Raw genomic sequence first — 19,493 nt, 5'->3', positions numbered from 1 at the left:
AGAGACTGGAACTAAGATAGGCTGGGACCCTAGAACGTGTCAGGCTCCGCAGAGATGCAGCTGGGGGAGACACAGGCCCATCCTGATGGGGACCTGACTGTAGACGCCTAGAGCCACCCAAGGCTAACTGGAGACTCTGCATCTCAATGGTCTGGTTTCCAGAAGGGGTAATTACAGCCTCCTGGGTCTGCTATGAGCATTTAGTAAGAACACAGCAGTGTCTGGCTCTGATTGGCGTGTTGAATCAAACATGGAATTTGGGGATGCTGAGAATGTTCCAGTGATGGCTGCGTGACACCGTGAATGTACTAAATACCCCTGAACGGCACACTTCAAAATGGTTAAAATAGCGAATTTTATGTCACGTTAATTTTACCACAATCAAAAAGAAAAGCGACTAAGTGGAGATCTTCCAGGCAGAGAAGGCGGGTGGGAGGGGAGGGGAACACATTTTAGGCACAATGAGAAGTTTCTGGGAGTTACTGATGGAACAATGCAGGACAGAGTCAAGGACAGATGCCACCTGAGACTGTCTCGTGTCCAGGATGGCTCTCAACAGGCACCAAGACCTAAGTCCTATTTCACTTTATTAGGCACCAAGATAGCCTGATAGATTTTGTCAAACACTTTGCTAAACTCAAGACCAGGGTGAAGTCGGCCCGAGGGAAGTTGGGAGAAGTTTTATTCAGTTGAGGGTCTGGAGCCACATTGAATCTGCACAGTGGACCCCAACCTTTCCTGCCCCCCTTGGGGAGGTTTAAGGAAGCACCTGTTCAAGTGCTATCCTGGGGGTGATACACACACCTGAACACTTTGTCTGAAGCTCCTCAGGTGATTCTAATGACAGCTGAGGTTGAGGACCAGCCTAAAGCTCAAGCAGCCTAAAGGCTAACGTCCTCCTTAGGGAAGATGTCCCCTAAGTGGCCCCAATGTTCTCTGAGTGGCCCCACGTTGTGCAGAGCGCTCAGAACCAGGCTGACGAGCCAACGGACCTCTAAAGGACTTGGATCTTTCTAGAGGGGGCTGTTTGGAGCCACGTGAGTAGAAGTGGAATAAGTCCCAAGAAAGCACAAACATGTTAATGAAGCTGATCTTTTTAACCAGTTTATTGTATTTTTACAATAATAAAAATAAATTAGTCATACACAAAAATAGTTGTCATTTTTGCCGGAGAGAAAACACACTGCATTTATTCATATAATTCACCTTCTACCCCACCCCACCTTCTTAAACAATACTTTATAAGGGTGACATGGAGACAGTGGAGTATTTAGTAGGTTCCTTGCTCCTTGGCTATGCAGGTGGTAGGAGGACACAGAACCCCCACCCTAGCAGTCCCAGAGGACACCCTGGAGGTGTGGTCAGAGCTGGGAACACCCCTGTAAAGCCCTCCCAGCCCCTGACAGCGGACCCGGCCTTACACGCTGCTCTGACCAGGCCTCCCAAGCAACTTAGTGCTGGTGATGCTAAGAAGGAAGCAAGACAAAGAGAAGGGATTAAAGACCCTCAAATTCCCTTCTCCGGGTGGGGATGAGGCGAGGGCAGATTATACGAGCAAACATAACATTTAAGATGGAAAGGTGGCAATGCAAACAGACCTGTTTCGGGTACGATGCCAGGGATAAAAGCCCCTGAACGAGTCAAAAAGCAGAGTAATTTATATTCAATGTTAAAACCCAAAGAATTTGGCTAGTCAGGATACTGAATGGTAACTATGAACTTAGAATAAGACATCATGTAGCCACTTTGCAGGAAGCTGGGTTAGTAGGATCAAACGATTTTACACAAACGTGGATTGTATATGTAAATAAATACCTATTAGGTCCCTTTAAAATTAGCATATTCTAAATAATAGAACTATTTTGGTGTAGTGACTCATTCTGCCCATAGAGTTCAGAATACACATTTCCTATAAACATCTTGTATTTACAAAGAACAAAATAATAAGTTATAACAAAGTATATCCTTCTGACAAACTGAACTGGGGGGTCAAGGAACCGGAAGTTGGTTTATGTAATAGAATGGCTTTCCTCTCACTGAGGCAAAGGGTTCAACCTCTAGAAGATGCTGGGAAACCTGGGTGGAAGTCCCCCCTCCCTCGTGGTCACCTTTCTCAGCACATCGATGGAACTCTCTGTTACCCATGGAATAGAACCAGGAGTATGGGATGGTTTGGGGTGGAGAAAATTACTTGGCTCCAGTAGAGGTGAAGCAAAGCAAGGTGAGCTGAGAAAGAGAGAAGGTATTTAGAGGGCCTTAGTCTTGTCAAGGTCCTGCCCCATTAAAGTGTGTGACCCTGGGCGGGGAACTAGCCGTCGGGATGTTGTGTGACTCATCTACAAAGCAGGACCCGACAGGGCAGCTCTGACCAAGTTCTAGTGGTTCTGGGATATGAGGCCCACACTCAGCTCAGGTGAGAGGTGCGACACTGGGATCAAAATGGCCAACGCAGAAATGGGAAGTACCCCAGACCAGGTGGCTCACCCTAAGCTGCTCTACTGACAGAGTTACCAAAGCCTAGACTTAGAAGGGGCCTTAAAAGTCATATTGCCCCAGCTGGGTGCTTGAATTCCCCTCTCCAGCATCCCTGACAAGTGGCCCTTCGGCCTCTGCTGAGACCTCCAGCGATGGGAGAACCCTCTACCTTCAGGGTTGGGGGAGGGCTCTCACCTGTGGGAAGTTGGTCCTTCTTCAGGGGCTAACATCTGTCTTCCTACAGCCTTTACCTAATGGCCTTAGGGTTGCTCTCATAGTGCTGTCCCACACCTCTTCTTCTCCAGGATAAATGTTTTCATGAAGTCCTCTCCCCTGTTTCTGTCTGCGCCCCTCATCAGGATTGGGCGTGCTCATCTGAACACTACACGCTAACAATATTCCTCAAGCGTGGTTCCAGCATCACAACCACAATGTGGCATGACGAATGTCTTCTCCCAGTGGAGCCTAAGTGTCTCAGTGTGTGTGTGTGTGTGGTTTGGAGGGAGTGCTCCCATTCCACTTTCTTGACTCACATTGAACTTAGCTGAAACTCTTACATCTCCACCTTGTATTGATACAATTTTGTTTTTGTTTTCATTTTAACTCCAAAGGTACACTTATGTTGCTTCCTGGTGAATTCCTAAGATCCAGGTTTTGTTCTAGTCTCCTAGATCTCTTTGGGCCTGTCACTGTCACCAATTTCATGTCATCCACCAATTTCATCAGTAAGGTGTCCAACTTCCCATCAGAGCCACATTAAAGATGTTTTAAACGGCAAGCGTCAGGTGTTGGCCTCCACCTGCCAGGCTGATATAGGTCCTTCCAGGTTTGATTTAAGGAAAGCCATATTTCTTTTTACCACTTATATGCCTTTTACATTAGAGGGCCAATATTCAAATTCTAAAATGGCTGTATTAAAAAAAAAAAAAGGAGAAAGCCACTGGCTTAGGAAGGTACTAGTAATATCTGGATTTCTCTCTCTGCCAGAGTGTAGCCGACTCACTGTTAATGAACTCAGAGGACTCCTGACTCCATCCAGTGGCTGGGTTTGCAAGCTTTCTTTAGCCTGTCTCTTCTGCTATTTCTTTCCTCTAGGGGAAAAATGAGAGTCCATGTGAGGGTGGCAGGCTGGAGTGCACTGAGTGGCCTTTGCCTGGGCTGCAAGGGACACTCTGTCCTTCTCCAATAGGAAGCGAAAGTAAAACAGCAAGCTGTTTTGGTTGACTTTTGTGAAAACATGTAACACCTTCAGTTCATCTAATTTTAAAATCCGGAGCAGGGAATGAGGCCATTCAGGACACAGGAAAAAGCAAAACAGCATTAAAATGTAACTTTCAATTCTGCAAGTGGCCGCTTAAAAGGTCATGGAGAGGTGCTGAGGAGAGGGTGACAGATCGTGGAAAAGCAAGACTGAGATAAGGGGGCGCCAAGGAAGGGAGAAAGAGGCCTATCTGCAGGGAGGGTCTTCAGATCAGCTGTCCTCTGACCACCTCCAGGCACCGTGTCACCCGACACCCTGAGGGCCCTATCAGGCGTGTTGTGTTGTGTGCCCTATGGGGGCATTGATACGTTGCCATAGGAACCAGGAACTTAACAAACACTGGATTTTAAAGACCAAGAAGTTGTTAAAATGCCCGTTCTAGTAATTCATAGTTTTTCCAGAGATGAATGGATTCCAAGAAGAGCCCAACTATTTGTTGGAAGAGAAAAAAGACACTGTTTGGGTACTTTTGTTCCCCTAAAGACATGGCACTAACCCATTTGCTGCCACTCAGTTCTGCCATTGGCAGGATGGCCATTCTCATGGGAAGATCACTGTCCTTTTAAACAGCTGTCAGGTAGCATTTGGGGGCCACAGGACACCCAAGAGAGGTCAAAGCCAGCATTGAGCCAGCCCAGTAATGAGAATTCCGAATTGGAAGGACCCAGGATGTTCACCTCCTGCTTGATGAAGAAATTCCCTTTAGGATGGAGCCTCGCCCATGTAGGGTGGCCCGGACTGCTGTTAGGCAGGCTGGATGGCTAGAAGGCTTTCCCTCAATTTGAGCTGAAATCAGCCTTTCTGCCCTTCCACCCACTGATGTTGCTCCAGCATGGAAAAGCCTCCTCCAAGGAATCTCCCAATTTAATGGCTTCTTGGGCAAGATCTGAGAGCAGCTGCATAAAGATCATGCTTCTCTTGTGATAAAAAGCAAAAGTAGGCGGTGAGAGGGAGAGAGGGCATGGGAAACCATCCATATGTTTGGCTTCTCTGGTCTCTTTTTGCTTGGTGGGCATGGGAATTAGGGTCTCTGCCCGGCTGCATATTGTGCAAGTTACACTGCACGCGGATGGGGAGAGAGATGGGTGTCCTTTTTTTTGCAAAGTGGCGGCTGGGCTCTCCAAGAAAAGAACCCCCACGGAAAGGCCAGATAGAATTTCTGAAAGCCCAAGGGCAGTGGGAACCGAACACAGTGTGTCAGATTGGGCTAGTGCTACTACATCCAAAAGCTTCAGGGGATCATCCAATTAGCAGATTTTGGGGTTAAAGAGCTCAAGGGAGAAATTCGATTCCTAAGAACCCAGACTTGCTTTCAAAGAGAAATAGACCCAGCACCACGGCACTGAATAAGACAGATTTCCTATAAGCTTACAATTTGTTTAGCCTGGTATTTGTCTTAATTGGTAGGAGAATATATATATGTAACCCTTGAACAACATGGGTTTGAACTGCAGTAGGTCCACTTATTCACAGATTTTTTTCCCCGATAAATACCATATAGTCCTGTAGGTGTGATTCCTTTTCCTTGTGATTTTCTTAATGACATCTTCTTTCCCCTAGCTGACTGTATTGTAAGAATACAGTATATAATACATATGACATATAACAATAGGTGGTGATCGATGATGTCATTGGTAAGGCTTCCAGTCAATAGCAGGTTATTAGTAGCTATGCTTTTGGGGAGTCAAATTTTATGTATGGGTTTTCAAGTGTGCAGGGGGTGGTTGGCACCCTGAACCCCTACATTGTTCAAGGGTCAACTGTATGTATATATATACACACACACATGTACACACATACACACGCACATATATATCCTTTCCTTTTAATTGACTTTTCAGATCGTTTACCTTTCGATACGCACTGCATCTCCCTTGCAGCCCGAGGCCTCTGGAGCTGCAGAGTTAGGTGAAGGGCATTGGGGAAGACCCTTTCTGTGGTGGCTGTCACTGGGGGAGCCCATGGCCCCTCTCCCTGGCGAGTGGCATGAATGCAGATCTTAGTGCTCAAGTCTGGGATGCTGGGATATAGGTTGTGACTCGCAGTGGGAGGGAGGGATGAGAAATCACAAACAGAAATCCATAAATCAAAGTGGAAAAACCAAAGGAAGACTCTTTCTAATATAAACACAGGTTTTATGCGGAGACAGTTTGGTTAGACTTTCCACTGGGTGAGTGGTGAACAGCCTGGGGAGGTGGCTGGGGAAGCAGGGGAGCCCAGGGTACAGAGACACCAGAGGCTCCGTGGCCGCAGGGTCCTTGGCGGTCAGCTCCCTGGGGAGCAGAATCAGGACTTCAGGCATGACCTTGCTACCCCAATGGCCTTCTTGTCTCAAGGACCATTCCATTCAGGATGGGGTTGAACCAAACCTGCACAGAGCCCTATAACTAGGATCTGTGACCTCGTCGGGGAAGGAAGAAAGAAACAGGCGTCAGAAACAACTGAGGGCCTAGGATAGTGTCTTGACCTTTGGCCAGAGGAAAGAATTCTAAAGCTGGGCTTTGTTCACCGAGTGGGAAATTTCTCGGTCACCTGGTTTGAAATGAAGCCGATTCCTACAGACTTCTGGGCTTCTGGGCAGGCCTCGGGGTGACTTTTGTGGTCGGACTCAACCCTGCCACCCAACAGGGGAATATACCTGGCAGGTCAATCACTTAAACTGAGCCTCAGTTTCCTTGTCAGTAAAATGGGGATAATGGTTCAGTCCCTGGCTCCCGTTCTGGGGGCTTCGTGAGCCGTTCATGATCTGGTAGCTGTGAATACACCTGTGACCTCATAAAGCACTACTTGACAGGAGATACTTGGGTCCTAAGGCAGGAAAAAGCCTCATGTCTTTGAGAATGAAAGTAGGCACCGCTGGGCTGAGGGGACGCTGGGAGGCAGGTGTCTCGGCAGGGCTGAGCGGGGCTCCAGGGCGGGAGCTGCCTCTCCCCACTCTCCAGGGGGCCCCGACGCGGAAAGGCCAGTAGCACCCCGGCCGCCAGGCAGCGCCCCGTGAGGGCCCACCTGCTAGCTTAGAAAGTGCTGGCATGGGAGGTGATTGAGGGCTACCCGCACCCCTAGCCACCCTCGGCTTTCCGACAGCACCTTCCCAGGTGCCAGGGCTCCCCGGGAGGGATCATCAGTTTGTGGTGATGCTACAGGACAACCGTGGCTTGGCTCCGGGCCGCGACGTGGACGCTCGGCCGCAGGTGGGGGTGGTGGCAGCCTGGGGGGCAGCCCGGCGGCCTCCTGCTGCAGCGCGGGGTTATCTGCTCCCCAGGAAGCCTGCGTGCCTGGCGGCCACCCGAGTGCACGACGCGCAGCAGGCCGTCTTGTAGTAGTTGTAGACGCAGAGGCGCGCCTGCACCACCACGTTGCAGTTGTAGTACCTGTCCTTACAGTTCTCATCTGCAGCAACACAGAACGGGAGGGAGGACTCTGAGCACAGCGCCAGCCCGGATCAGGGTGGGGGGAGTGGGGGTGGGGGTGGGGGGTGGGCCTGGCTTCCCATCCCGCTCCCCCGCTGTAACACATCGGGGATTTGTAGCCTGGGCCAAGAGCTTACATTTTTTTCTTTTCTTTGAAACATGATCACAGAATTCGGTAGAGAGAATAATTCCAAGGACTGTGTTCTGGGCTGCTCACCAACACAGACACAGTTCCCAGAGCTCACTCCATGACCACCTCCCCACTTTCTCCTCACTGCTCCAGAGGTAATCAAGCCCCCCATTTGGTGTTTTTTATCCCCAATCCTTTCTTTGCACTTGAACTGTAAATGATGGTACCCAAATCACTATGTGGCATTTCAACTTCAAAAAAAAAAAAAAAAAAAAAACTGATGTAGGGACGCCTGGGGTTGAGCGTCTGCCTTCAGCTCAGGGCATGATCCCGGGGTCCTGGGATCGAGTCCCAAGTCGGGCTCCCTGCATGGAGCCTGCTTCTCCTTCTGCCTGTGTCTCTGCCTCTCTCTCTCTCTGTGTCTCTCATGAATAAATAAATAACATCTTAAAAAAATGATGCAGATTGTATATATTCCTTGGCAACTTGCTCAATGCTGACTTTGTGTGATTCGCTCATGTTCGAATGCCCTAGAGAGTTCATTTTCATTATTGAATAGTATGTCATCGTACTATTTTGACCCAGTTTTCCACTGACAGTTAAGTCGTCTTCAATTTTTTTACTATTACAAACACTGCTCCTCAAACAGCTGTCACACATCCCCTCTCTGGGTCTTGCTGGGTCATCAGGTACATGCAACTTTACGGATCTCATCAGATTGCTCTTCAAAGTGGGGGCAACAATTTTCTTTTGTTTATGCTGCGTGTTTTATTTTTTGCTGATCTGGTGGATATGACCTTACCCCCCAATGAGGTTGAACACATCATTATTTGTATATTTGCCACTTGAGTTTCCTTTTCTATGAATTGCTTTCCCTATCTTCCCACGTGCTGATTTAGTTAACTTAAGGCAAATGATTCATGGAAATTCTTTACAATTACAGGAAATCCTGTCCTTTGTTCATTATATGTGTTGCAAACATCTTCTCCACGCCTCTGGGTTTTCTTATGATTTTGCTTACAGTGTTATTTGGTAAATAGATTTTATGTTTCATATAAAAGACGTTGTAACATCTCTACTGTGTACAGTAATATAATTAACCATTTCTTTCTACTGGCAGAAATGTAATTGCTTCCAATTTTTATGAGTTACAAGAAGTTCTATGATTCATTCATTTATTAATTCCACATAATTTACTGAGCCCCATTCTTCGTGTATATGTATATCTGTGCAGTTTTAGAGCATATCTTTAGTATACATTTCTAAAAGAGGAGTTACTGAGTCAAAGACACCAAATGCTTTACATATTGAGGGATATTGCCAAAGTTCTCCAAAAAGATTACACTCAGTTACAAGTAGGAGCCTGACTTTTCCCCCACAGCTTTACCAACAATGATTATTGTCCAATTTTTTAAAAAAAGTTTTCTAATCTTATGGAAAAACATAGACTTCCTTTATTTTTAAAATTTGCCTTTTTGATTTACCAGTGAGGCTGATTACTAGCTCAGTCTCTTCCATTATGTTTGTTCACATCCTTCATCCTTTACAAAATTGGAGCACTTGTCTTTTTAGGTTCACAGCAAAACTGAAGATGCATGGGTATAGGGGTTCTGTTTGTTTTCTTTTTCAATTAATTTGAATGAGTTCTATGTATATTAGAGATTTAATTCTACCTGAATGGCATTTATTTGATTCTAAGATACTATCAATTGTAAGATGATTTAGTAATGGCTCTCTGGAATTACATGAAAGATTATAAAAATGAATGCTCATTTTAAAAAACCTGACAACTGCATATACTTGCCCATGTACTCAGTTATGATTTTCTTCTTTAGCATTATAATCAAATGTGTACCTGAGCCGTCTTTGCTTTCTGAGTCTGTACAGAGTCTTGCTGTGAGCAACTGTCTGGGATATACTTTGTGCTGCAATAATTCCAGCTCACAGCATAGACATTTTTAGTAACTTTAGCTCTGATGGTATAAATCTGAGGCATATCAAACAATACCAAGGTTTTGCTTATATTTTGTATTTTGTTAATCTCATCGTTTCCCTTTTTCCTTAGTTAGATTTTCTTTTTTTTTTTTTTTTTTTTTTTTTTTTAATTTTTTATTTATTTATGATAGTCACAGAGAGAGAGCGCGGCAGAGACACAGGCAGAGGGAGAAGCAGGCTCCATGCACCGGGAGCCCGATGTGGGATTCGATCCTGGGTCTCCAGGATCACGCCCTGGGCCAAAGGCAGGCGCCAAACCGCTGCGCCACCCAGGGATCCCCTTAGTTAGATTTTCTATGATTGGACGCTAAGTAGTTTTTTTATTCTCCTTGAAAAGACACTATAGACAAATGAAGAAGACATAAGCGGACTGGTAAAAAATTTCCATCGTGTCACATTAGTTAGAACACTGTAGGAGATGTTTGCCAGCTGAGTGACAGCTCTTCAGAACACATGAACTGTGTTATACCAATTGGTTATACCAATCACTCCTAGTTTTGCAAACTGTACAATCAATTCTAAGGATCTGGTAATTTGGACTGTCTTTAATTATCCTGGCCTGGGCAGAGACAAGTAGACAACTATATATATATATATATTTATATAGTGTTTCCAGTGTTGCATTATAGTGTACTCTTTTCAAAAACAATTTATGTAACAATTTGGGATCCACATTTAAAGCAAGTTTTAATTATGTGTTGCCAATGTAAGGTTAATGGAGGTGACATCTAGTTGGAATACGTTTGTGCGCATGAATCAGCAATGGTACTTCTGTCACTATTGCTTCCTCCTGGCTGAACATTTTCTTTTTATATTGATTGTATCCCACTCTAATAAGGAATGTTTCACATTTTCCTCACAATCATTGCTCATTCTTCCTCTTTTCTTTTCTCCTTTTCTTCCAACTTGGGTTATGATGCCTGTGAGGTTAATTTTATGTGTCAACTTTACTGGTGATGGGGAGCCCAGATGAAACATTATTTCTGGGTGTGTCTGTGAAGGTGTTTCTGGATGAGATCAGCACTTGAATTGATGGACCCAGTAAACCAGGTGGCCCTCCCCACTGTAGATGGGACTCACCCACTGAAGGTCTGCATAGAACATAAAACAGAGGAAGGAGGAATTTACCCCTTTCCTGTCTCACTGCTTGAGCTGGACATTTCATGTCATCTTCTCCTGCCTTGGACTGAGATTTACACCATCAACTCCCCTGGTTCTCAGGCTTTCAAGACTCAAGACTGAATTATACCAGCAACTTCCCTGAGTTTCCAGCTTGTGACTGCTAGATTGTGGGACTTCCCCACTTCTGCATTCATGTGAACCAATTTCTCATAATGAATATCTATCTATCTATCTATCTATCTATCTATCTATCTATCTATCTATCCTACCCACCCACTTATCCATCCATCTATCCATCCTATTGGTTCTGGTTCTCTAGAGAACCTTGACTAATACAATGTCCTTAGTAGGAGAAATGTTTATTATGTTACAGTTTTACATTAAGCAATAAGGCCTCTGAATTTTGTGTCTAGCTTATGAAGGCTTACTCAACCCCAAGATATATATTTTTTCTGATATTTTTACATTATGTTTTCTATGCAAGGATCTTTTTTTTTTTTTTAGATTTTATTTATTTATGAGAGTCACAGAGAGAGAGGCAGAGGCACAGACAGCGGGAGAAGCAGGCTCCTCACAGGGAACCTGACGTGGGACTCCATCCTGGGATGGGGATCACGCCCTGAGCCCAGGGCTCAATTGCTGAGCGACCCAGGTGTCCCAATGCAAGAATCTTAATCCTTTAGGCATTAATGTTTATATATATATGGCATAAAGCAAGATTTAAAATGTTTTGCTTTGTTTTTTCAAATGGATCTTTGATTATCTAAATACAATGGAAGTCTCTCCTTTCCCTGCTTCCTTAACATTAGGCCTTTATCATACTTCACTTTCTTTGTACATCAGAATTCTGTATTGTAACACCATACCCCTGTCTCTTCATGAATTTCTGTATTTTATAATGTGTTCAAATATACGATAAGGCAATAAATCTGAACATATATCAAACCTCATGAATTATCTTTTATCCTTTAAAATTTGACAGAATTTTTTTAAAAATTTATTTTTAAAATCATCTCTACACCCAACGTGGGGCTTGAACTCATGACTCCAAGATCAAAAGTTGTATCCTCCATGGACTGAGCCAGCCAGGTGCCCCCCTCTTTATAGTACTGAGTGTTTCCATCCAGGAATAGTAAGTCTCTCTATTCATTCACATTTCTTATTAGGTTCTATACTGAGGTTTTCTTATTTTTAACTATTATTTAACAACTTTTTTTCTAAATAGGTTTAGACCTTTCTTATTAATTTTCTTCCTTACACTGTTTTGCATAGTAAAAGTTGAAATCTCACTACTTCGATCTTAAAGATAATGGAACCAAATCTCTGAAATCACTACTACTTTAATCAATTCACATTTAAGTTGGGAGGGTGGCTTGGATCATCACCCATGACCAGTCATCTTAAGCTATGAAACTTACCATACTGAATGACCTCCTGAATCCCACGATTATGCACAAGGTCACATAGAGACCTGGATGGGCTTGGCATTTTCATACCAGGGAACTTGCTGGGGTCTAAGAAGGGTCTATATTTTCTCCAAGATAGGAATCCCTACTTACCAACTTCAGGGACACAGTCCTGAGGGTTGCATGATTCTTTCTCTTCTGGCTTCAACTGAGGGTCACAGAGATTACTTAGGGTCATGTCATCTGACAGGCAGCGCACTTCTCGGACCCGGAAGCCGCCCTGGCAGCTCTTGGAACACTGCATGGCGATAAAAGGAGAGAGTTAGATTTCTAGCACACTGGAGCAGCAGATACTGGAAAGTTTCAAACATCTTCAAAAGGAGACCAAATACTAAAACAAACTCCCATGCACCAACCAGCATCAATAACAATCAACACATGGCCAATTGTGTCCCATCTACACCCCACTCATGTCTACTCCACTCCTATTTTGAGGCAAATCTAGACATCACATCACTTCTTCTATAAGATTTCAGTTTGTAGCTCTAAAACACAAAAACTCTTAAAAAGTTATACTTCTAGAAAAGTCGTACATCTAGAAATTAACAATATGTGCTTATCTTCAAAAATATATTCAGAGTTCCTATTTCCACTTCTCTTGTGAATCTCAAATTTTTAATACAGTTTTTTTTTTAATCAGGATCCACATCAAATTTGCACATTACAGTTGGTTGACAGAGCTTTTAGGGCTCTTTACAATCTATAAGTTCACTCCCATTGCCTATCCCCCCTTTGTACTCTATTGTCTGGAGTAATTGAGTCATTTGGCTTGTACAGTTTCCCATAGTCAGGATTTTACTGACTGCATATGCATCATACAGTTTATCATCATTCTCTAGCCTCTGCATTTCCTGTAGATTGGAAGTTGGGTATAAAAGAGGCCCTAACAGGTTTGGTTTGGTTTTTTTGTGGTGAGATTGCTTCATTGGATGTGTGTGGTTGTCTCTGTTTTGGAGATGTCAGCAGCCATGGATGTGCAATGTCCAGATCCATTAATTCACTTGTTGTTGAAGAATGGTGGTAAAACTCTATCATCTCTTCTTCTTTTATTAGCTAGGAAATGGAAGTAATCCCTGTCCCCATCCCTACATATATTTGCTCTTTGGTATACCCACTGGTTCAGCTTGTTTAGGAAAGACAAAGTAAATGCCTGATTACTTTCCTTTATTTATGTCTTCAGAGTAATGAGATGGTTTCCCTAATGTTTTCTAATGGTGGATCCTCCAATTAGTTTTTTTTTTTTATTATTAGACACTTCCTATCAATGGATGGGTTCAAACATATATGATGTATTTAATTCAATCTATGTCAATGATTATCTTTACTGATGCTCACTGATGTCTCCTCAGTGGCTAATCTGAGCCCCTAAAACTTGGTACATGAATCCTTTGGGCATGAATTCAATTGTCTTTGAGAACTTCCTTGCCACGTGGTATAAAAAGATATTCCAATCTAATTTGTACATATATGGTCTCAAGCCTGGAATCAGCTATTTATCTAAGAATTCCTGGCTGCTTTTAGTAGAGAGTGGTATTTTCAAGCCACATTTTGGCTGATAGGCATGCTCTTTGCTACTGGGTTGGCCATTGTTTCTAGGCTCTTTCAATGGATAAATAGGTAAAACTGGGAAAATTTTTTTTTTTTATAATTTGTGAGTTCACAGTGATATTGCTAATTCAAATTCAGGAAAACAGGATTTTCACTTAAACCTCTTCTATCTCACCTGTATCTTCATTCACCTGAGTTGAGAATCCTGTTTCTCAAGGATACTAAGGAAATTAGAAAGAAAACAGAAAGACACTACCATATTATCATATATATTATCATAATGTAAGTTACTCGTTTACTTTATCACACACTATCCACCCAACTATCTCAGATTACAGTACAACACTCTCACTAAAAATATGATTATTGCAAACAGTATACACATTTTCCAATAATTCTCTTGGTCCTTAGGGATGGACAAAGTACTGGGGTGTTTTTTTTTCTTTTGTTTGTTTGTTTCAGTCAGCTCCACACTCAGTGTGGAGCCCAACACAGAGCTTGAACTCATGACCCTGAGATCAAGACCTCAGCTGAGATCAATAGTCGAATGCCCAACTGACTGAGCCACGCAGGCCCAGATAACTGTGTTTTAAAACCACTTGTGACAGTGCCGATGCTGCCAACTGGATACGTGTTTAGGTTAATTTGTTTCATTATATTTTCCATTTTTAGGGATTGCTTTTTTCAAATTCAATTTTGTTTTATAATAATCTAAATACCAGTTTACTGAGCTCAAAACTCAAGTTTATAAAACAAGACATATTAAAAGATATCTTACTGTCTTTGCTATTATCATAGCCATTTATTTCATATTTGTTTCAGTTTATTTATTTTTGAATTTATATACAGAAAAAGTCACTTATTGGTGGTGTACAGTTCTATGAGCTTTGAGTTGCGTATTTCCTGCAGGAAATATGATCCAAAAGTTTCATCAGACACAGCAGATCCTCTTGTGCTGTAGTGAGACTCATCCCACTCCATCCTTTGGCAATCACTGATGTGGTCTCTGTTCCTGTGGTTTTTCTTTTTCTCAGAATATAAAAATGGAATCATACAACATGTAGCTTTTGGGGTCTTTCTTTTACTTAGCAAAATGCATCTGAAGCTCAGCCATGTCAGTGCATTTGCTCTTGTTGTTGAGTACTCTCTGTGGTTTGGATGTACTGCAGTTTATCACCTAAGTTGAGTTGAGGCACATCTGAGTTTCCAGCCAGATGTTTTAGGAGGTCATCTCCTCTGACTTGACCTGGTGAACTTGGCCCTTTCTAGACCCTCCAAACCAAAGGGCAAAATAACATGGTGATCTGTTCTTGCATTCTCAAAGGCTGTGGCCAACATCAAAACAGGTGAATTCCATGTCCCAGAAGCAGATAACACACCTTTCAAATGCAACACCTCCTGTGTTCCCATTTGCCTTTGAGGTGTAGTTTAACCTGTGCCCAAAGGCTATTATGACGGGAGCAGGCCTACACTGTAGGGAAGCAGAATTCTCAGCTTTTATACATATATTTCATAAGCAAAATCCCTTTTATCTCCTTTGCATGATTCTGAGAAAGGCTCTGGCCTCTTCTCTGGCCTCACCTACAGGCTCTGCTTGGTGATCTTCAGTGACAAAAGGCAGAATGAACCTCTGCTTCCCCTTAACATTCCATGACATGGTTTCAGAAATGATGCCCTAGAAAGTTTTCTGTATTAGGAAGTTTTTTTTTTTTTTTAAGATTTTATTTATTCGTGAGAGACACACAAAGAGAGGCAGAGACACAGGCAGAGGGAGAAGCAGGCTCCCTAAGGGGAGCCCGATGTGGGACTTGATCCCAGGACCCCAGGATCATGACCTGAGCTGAAGGCAGATGCCCAACCGCTGAGCCACCCAGGTACCCCAGGAAGGTTTTTGAAAAAAAAATTATATCCCTATTTTCATCCTTTCCCATTTTGTTCCTTCATTACCTATTTCTGTATTAATTCTGTCTCTCTCTGTATCTTCACCTACACACTATCCTTTCTTCTCACAAAAAGGATTTGAGAGGTCTTAAGAAATACTTAGTGGATTACAAGATTTATTTTTTTAAAAAAGGGTGAGAAGACTGGAGCAAAAAAAAAGTAAAAGTAGGAAAAAGAGAGAAAAGCTGGGGAACATTAGCATACAAAATCCGCTTTGTAAGGTCTCATAAATTCTTAGAGATGGGCCATAGTTTTGGCTCTGAGTTTCCAAGTGGCCAATTCAAAGAGAAAAACAAGATGAATCTCATAATCTACAATCCATAATGTCTGCAAGATTAGAAAAAAAGTACACCCACACACAGATTCCCGAGACCTGACAGAAATTCCTTCAGTGAGTTTTGCAATGAGATCGCTGCACGGTGTAGTAGTCTCAAGAGCATCCTCAAATGCCTTCAGCTGTTGATCCTCTGCAACAGCATTTCTCAAAATTCAGTCCAAGGTCACCTGTATTCAAGTCACTAAGGAGCTTGTTCAAAATGCAAATTCCTTAGCTAGGGTGGACGCGGAATCCATCTTTTCAAACAAGATCCCAGTTGATTCTTATGCACACTGAGAATGAGAGTCACTGATTCATGGCCTCTCCAGTTTAGAGGTCAAGATGGTCCCAGCCTCTGGCTCTTCCCACCAAGCAGGCTATGTCCAGAGGTGTCCCAACAGTGACGGTCTAGAGTAGGCCACTGTAGAGAATCTACTCGAGGGCTGAGCCCAGTGCCCGACACACAGTAGGTGTCTGGATGTCTATGGGAGGAAGGCAGAAGAATGATGTACTAATGCAATCTCTATCAAGAGCGCCATGACTTACCATGCTCCATTCTGTGTTAAACCATTTGGCCCCGCAAGGCTTGAGGTGGCATGATTGCTGGCTGGGGGGCTTCTCCAGGAAGGAACATTCATAGGGATCCAGCACTTCAAAGGTGTCTGTGTTCTTCCTAACACAAATCACCTCCCTCTGTTGGGTCCCACTCCCACACTCGACGGAACACTGGAGAAAAATCAGAGAAGGATGGGTGTCACATGACGAAAAGGGGATGAGAACATCAAGGGACGGCTCTGAGTGTTTTCTATCATCAATTCAGTCATGATGAGCCCAGGGGCACCTGGAAAATGTAGCTGGATAAGGTGCTGCGGGTGGATTCTGGTTTTCCTAAGACCTCTGTGTCGGGAATGGAGAGTGGGTGCCCTGCGTTATATTATAGCACCAGGATGCTGGTCACTGAGATCATGGTGCCTTCTGTGAGATTGAAATGGTTTCTTTTAGGCCACCTCTTTAGATGCCCCTTCCCCTGGCACACACAGCAGGGCACACCAGCCTGTCAGTTTGGTTGTTCTTGTCCAGTAGATTCAACACTTCTCACTATAACACAATGGACTACCATTCTGTTCCATCTGCTGGGCCTCAGTGGGTGGATACTGGGAACGAGTTTAGTCTCTCAGCGCCTGCACACTTGTGGACAAAGGGTTACATTAAAATTCCTTGGGACACACAAAGCTGAGAATATCCCAGACTGGGGACAATATCCCGTTGGTCAGCCCTCCCCACCCAACAGGTGGCCGGCAGGAAGCCTTTGACTGTGGCATCCAAGCTTCTCACTTCCCAGCTTGGTGGGAAGCTGCTTGAGAAGGTAGTCACACAAAGAGGGGGGTCCGAGAATTGCACGTGTTGGGGTGTTTCATTAGTGTACAGAAACATGACGTGTATAATTGCTCACAACTTGTTTTATTTAGTATCTATTACTTTGTAAAGTGTTTTCTGTTCATGTGTGGTTTACTCTTAATACTTCTGGATTACAGAATTTTAAGGCTGTGATCCATATACTTCTAGAGGCTTTAAATACTCTATCTTTATAAAAAGCCTCTCACAATTTCTTCAGTTGAAAGTCTTAACATTAGCTTTGCTGTCTATATGCAGGAACATAGTCAAATAGAAACAGGGAAAACCCCACCCATATCTACGGAAGAAAAAGGCAACCCCAAACCAATAGACTGTGGTCTGTTAGTCACACAGGACATAATAAACATCACCCTCAGCAGTTTCCACTTAATGCCCTTCTCTTGGGGGAGACATCTTCCTACAACATCCAGAGAACAAGTCTTCTTGGTCTGTTTTTCCTATTTTATTCCATGTGAGTTAATGACTGATTTGGAGTATATCTAGGTTTTGTTCTTCTCTTTCAAATGCCACAGACAATGACAGCATTAGATGAAGGACAGGAGTGTCTGGCTGCCAGGTGAGAAAGTCTGGCCTCCCCTATACGGGGAGTGAAAGTGTGTGCAAGGGCCCAGGGGGCAGCAGGGTTAGGACAGGAGACATGGAAACTAGTCGAGACATCGTCACTAAACAGCTGCGTCTTTGGCCAAGATATCGCACTTCCTCAGGTGTGGACTGTCTCACTTGCCAAGCGAGGGAAGCGGGGGGCTTGGAAACCTGATCTGAAAGACCTCTGACTGCTCTGAGGGTCTGTGTCTGTGCTGAGTGCTTGGCAGAGAAGCAGGCGACAAACCTTGACCCAAATCTGAAGCTGTTTTCTGCTATTTAGCAAAGTCCTTGAAGAGATTGGGTAATTAAGGGAGAAGGAGCACATATCTCAGCCTTCTACCCCAAATGGCCAGAGAGGGCACAACACATGTGTTAGGGACAAGTGAATGGATGCGTGTGGGGGGAGATGTGTGCATGCATGAAACATCTGAAAACAGGAAAGGGCACTCATGCTTGGTGGACCAGAAATTATGGGGAACATTTGAATGGTGAAAGGTGGATGGGATTAAATTGAAGGAGCACATCACAGTTCACAAGGCACGTAGAGAAGGATGCCCAGCCTAGCAGAGAGGAAACAGCTCAAGTGCTTCTGGAGAGAAAGAATACGGGGAGCAGGAGGGAGGCCTCGGGATGGTGGCAGAGTGATCAGCTAAGGTGCTGACCAGGACGAGTGGGGCTGGCCTGACTGTCCCCAGGGGGAAGAGCAGGCACCTGCCCCTACCATATCAAAGGGCGAAGTGAAGATGCTTTCAGATATTCAAGGGTTCAGAAACTTAATTACTCATGATTCTATTTGAAAGACTTACTGGGTCATGGTCTCTAATCAAATGAAAAGGAACCAGGAAGAAGACACAGCCAGGACAGATACAAACCACAGTGGGCAAAATCTGTTGTTAATAATGGAGACAGAGATTTTGGGGAATGATAAAAATGTTTTGGAATTAGACAGTGGTGATAGTTGTACAGCTTTGTGAATATACTAAACACCACTGAATCGTATACTTTTAAGAGGGTGAATTTAATGGTATGTGAATTATATGTCAATAAAAAAGATAAACTTTGGAGGGAAGAAAGCTGTTTTTAAACCTAAATCCATATTTTCTATAAAATTCATTAACATTAATATGGAGTTAAGATCCAGATGATCTCAACATCTTTTTGGAGATATTGTGGATTGAGGAAGTGGAGGTAAATAAGTGGGGACTTATGGCTTCTGTCTTCCTTGTGGGGAGGATGTGATTACTGATGACACAGATAGAAACATGACAGTTTAAAACTCCATGCTAAAAACTTGAGTGTTATTTGTTAAGTGAATAAAAATAGGATTTATAACTTCCAAAATGTTAGAGGGGGGGGGAAATGGAATTAGGGAAACCTGATTTGTACAAATGTGCAGAAAGGAAAGAAGAAACAGACCAAGAAAACATGGCAATAACCTAAATAAGAAACACAAATTAAGATGGCAGGGAAAAATCCAAACATGTAAGTGATTATAAAAAACGTGAATGGTTAAAATTTAACTCTTAAAAAACAGACTTGCAGGTTGGATAAAAATAGACAAAACTAGTCCTGCATACAAAAGACGTTATCTTAAAAAATACATAAGAAGTTGACAAAGATACACCAGGTGAAAATCAACAATGAGAAATCAGAATAATGCAAATATCAGATAAGATATAATTTATGGAGAAAAGCATAGATGACAGAGGTGGCATTTTAATAGGGATAACTACATCCACTGAGCAGGGATAGTGATTACATGTGTTTCTACACCTGAATAATCCCTGCAGTTGTACTTTATTTTTATTTTTTTTGCAGGTGTACTTTA

At 43.3% G+C, this 19,493-nt stretch overlaps 1 protein-coding gene across 3 annotated transcripts in view; it reads right to left on the bottom strand.

The window, feature by feature from the left end:
- Positions 1 to 1,091: 1,091 nt before the first annotated feature.
- THSD4 (thrombospondin type 1 domain containing 4) overlaps positions 1,092 to 19,493 on the bottom strand; it is a 568,727-nt gene continuing 550,325 nt past the window's right edge. For all 3 annotated transcript variants that reach the window (XM_072809456.1, XM_072809457.1, XM_072809458.1), the window contains 3 exons: positions 16,211 to 16,390; positions 11,953 to 12,097; positions 1,092 to 7,126 (listed from right to left, as the gene is read on the bottom strand). In XM_072809456.1, the coding sequence (XP_072665557.1) occupies positions 6,984 to 7,126; positions 11,953 to 12,097; positions 16,211 to 16,390 (468 nt within the window). In that variant the 3' untranslated portion in view covers positions 1,092 to 6,983. The remainder of the gene's footprint in view (positions 7,127 to 11,952; positions 12,098 to 16,210; positions 16,391 to 19,493) is intronic.

This window comes from Canis lupus, chromosome 32 (assembly GCF_048164855.1).
Source record: "Canis lupus baileyi chromosome 32, mCanLup2.hap1, whole genome shotgun sequence".
Classification (NCBI taxonomy): Eukaryota; Metazoa; Chordata; class Mammalia; order Carnivora; family Canidae; genus Canis; species Canis lupus.
Note: the sequence above shows the minus strand (reverse complement) of the source record. Positions and strands in the feature narration are given on the sequence as shown.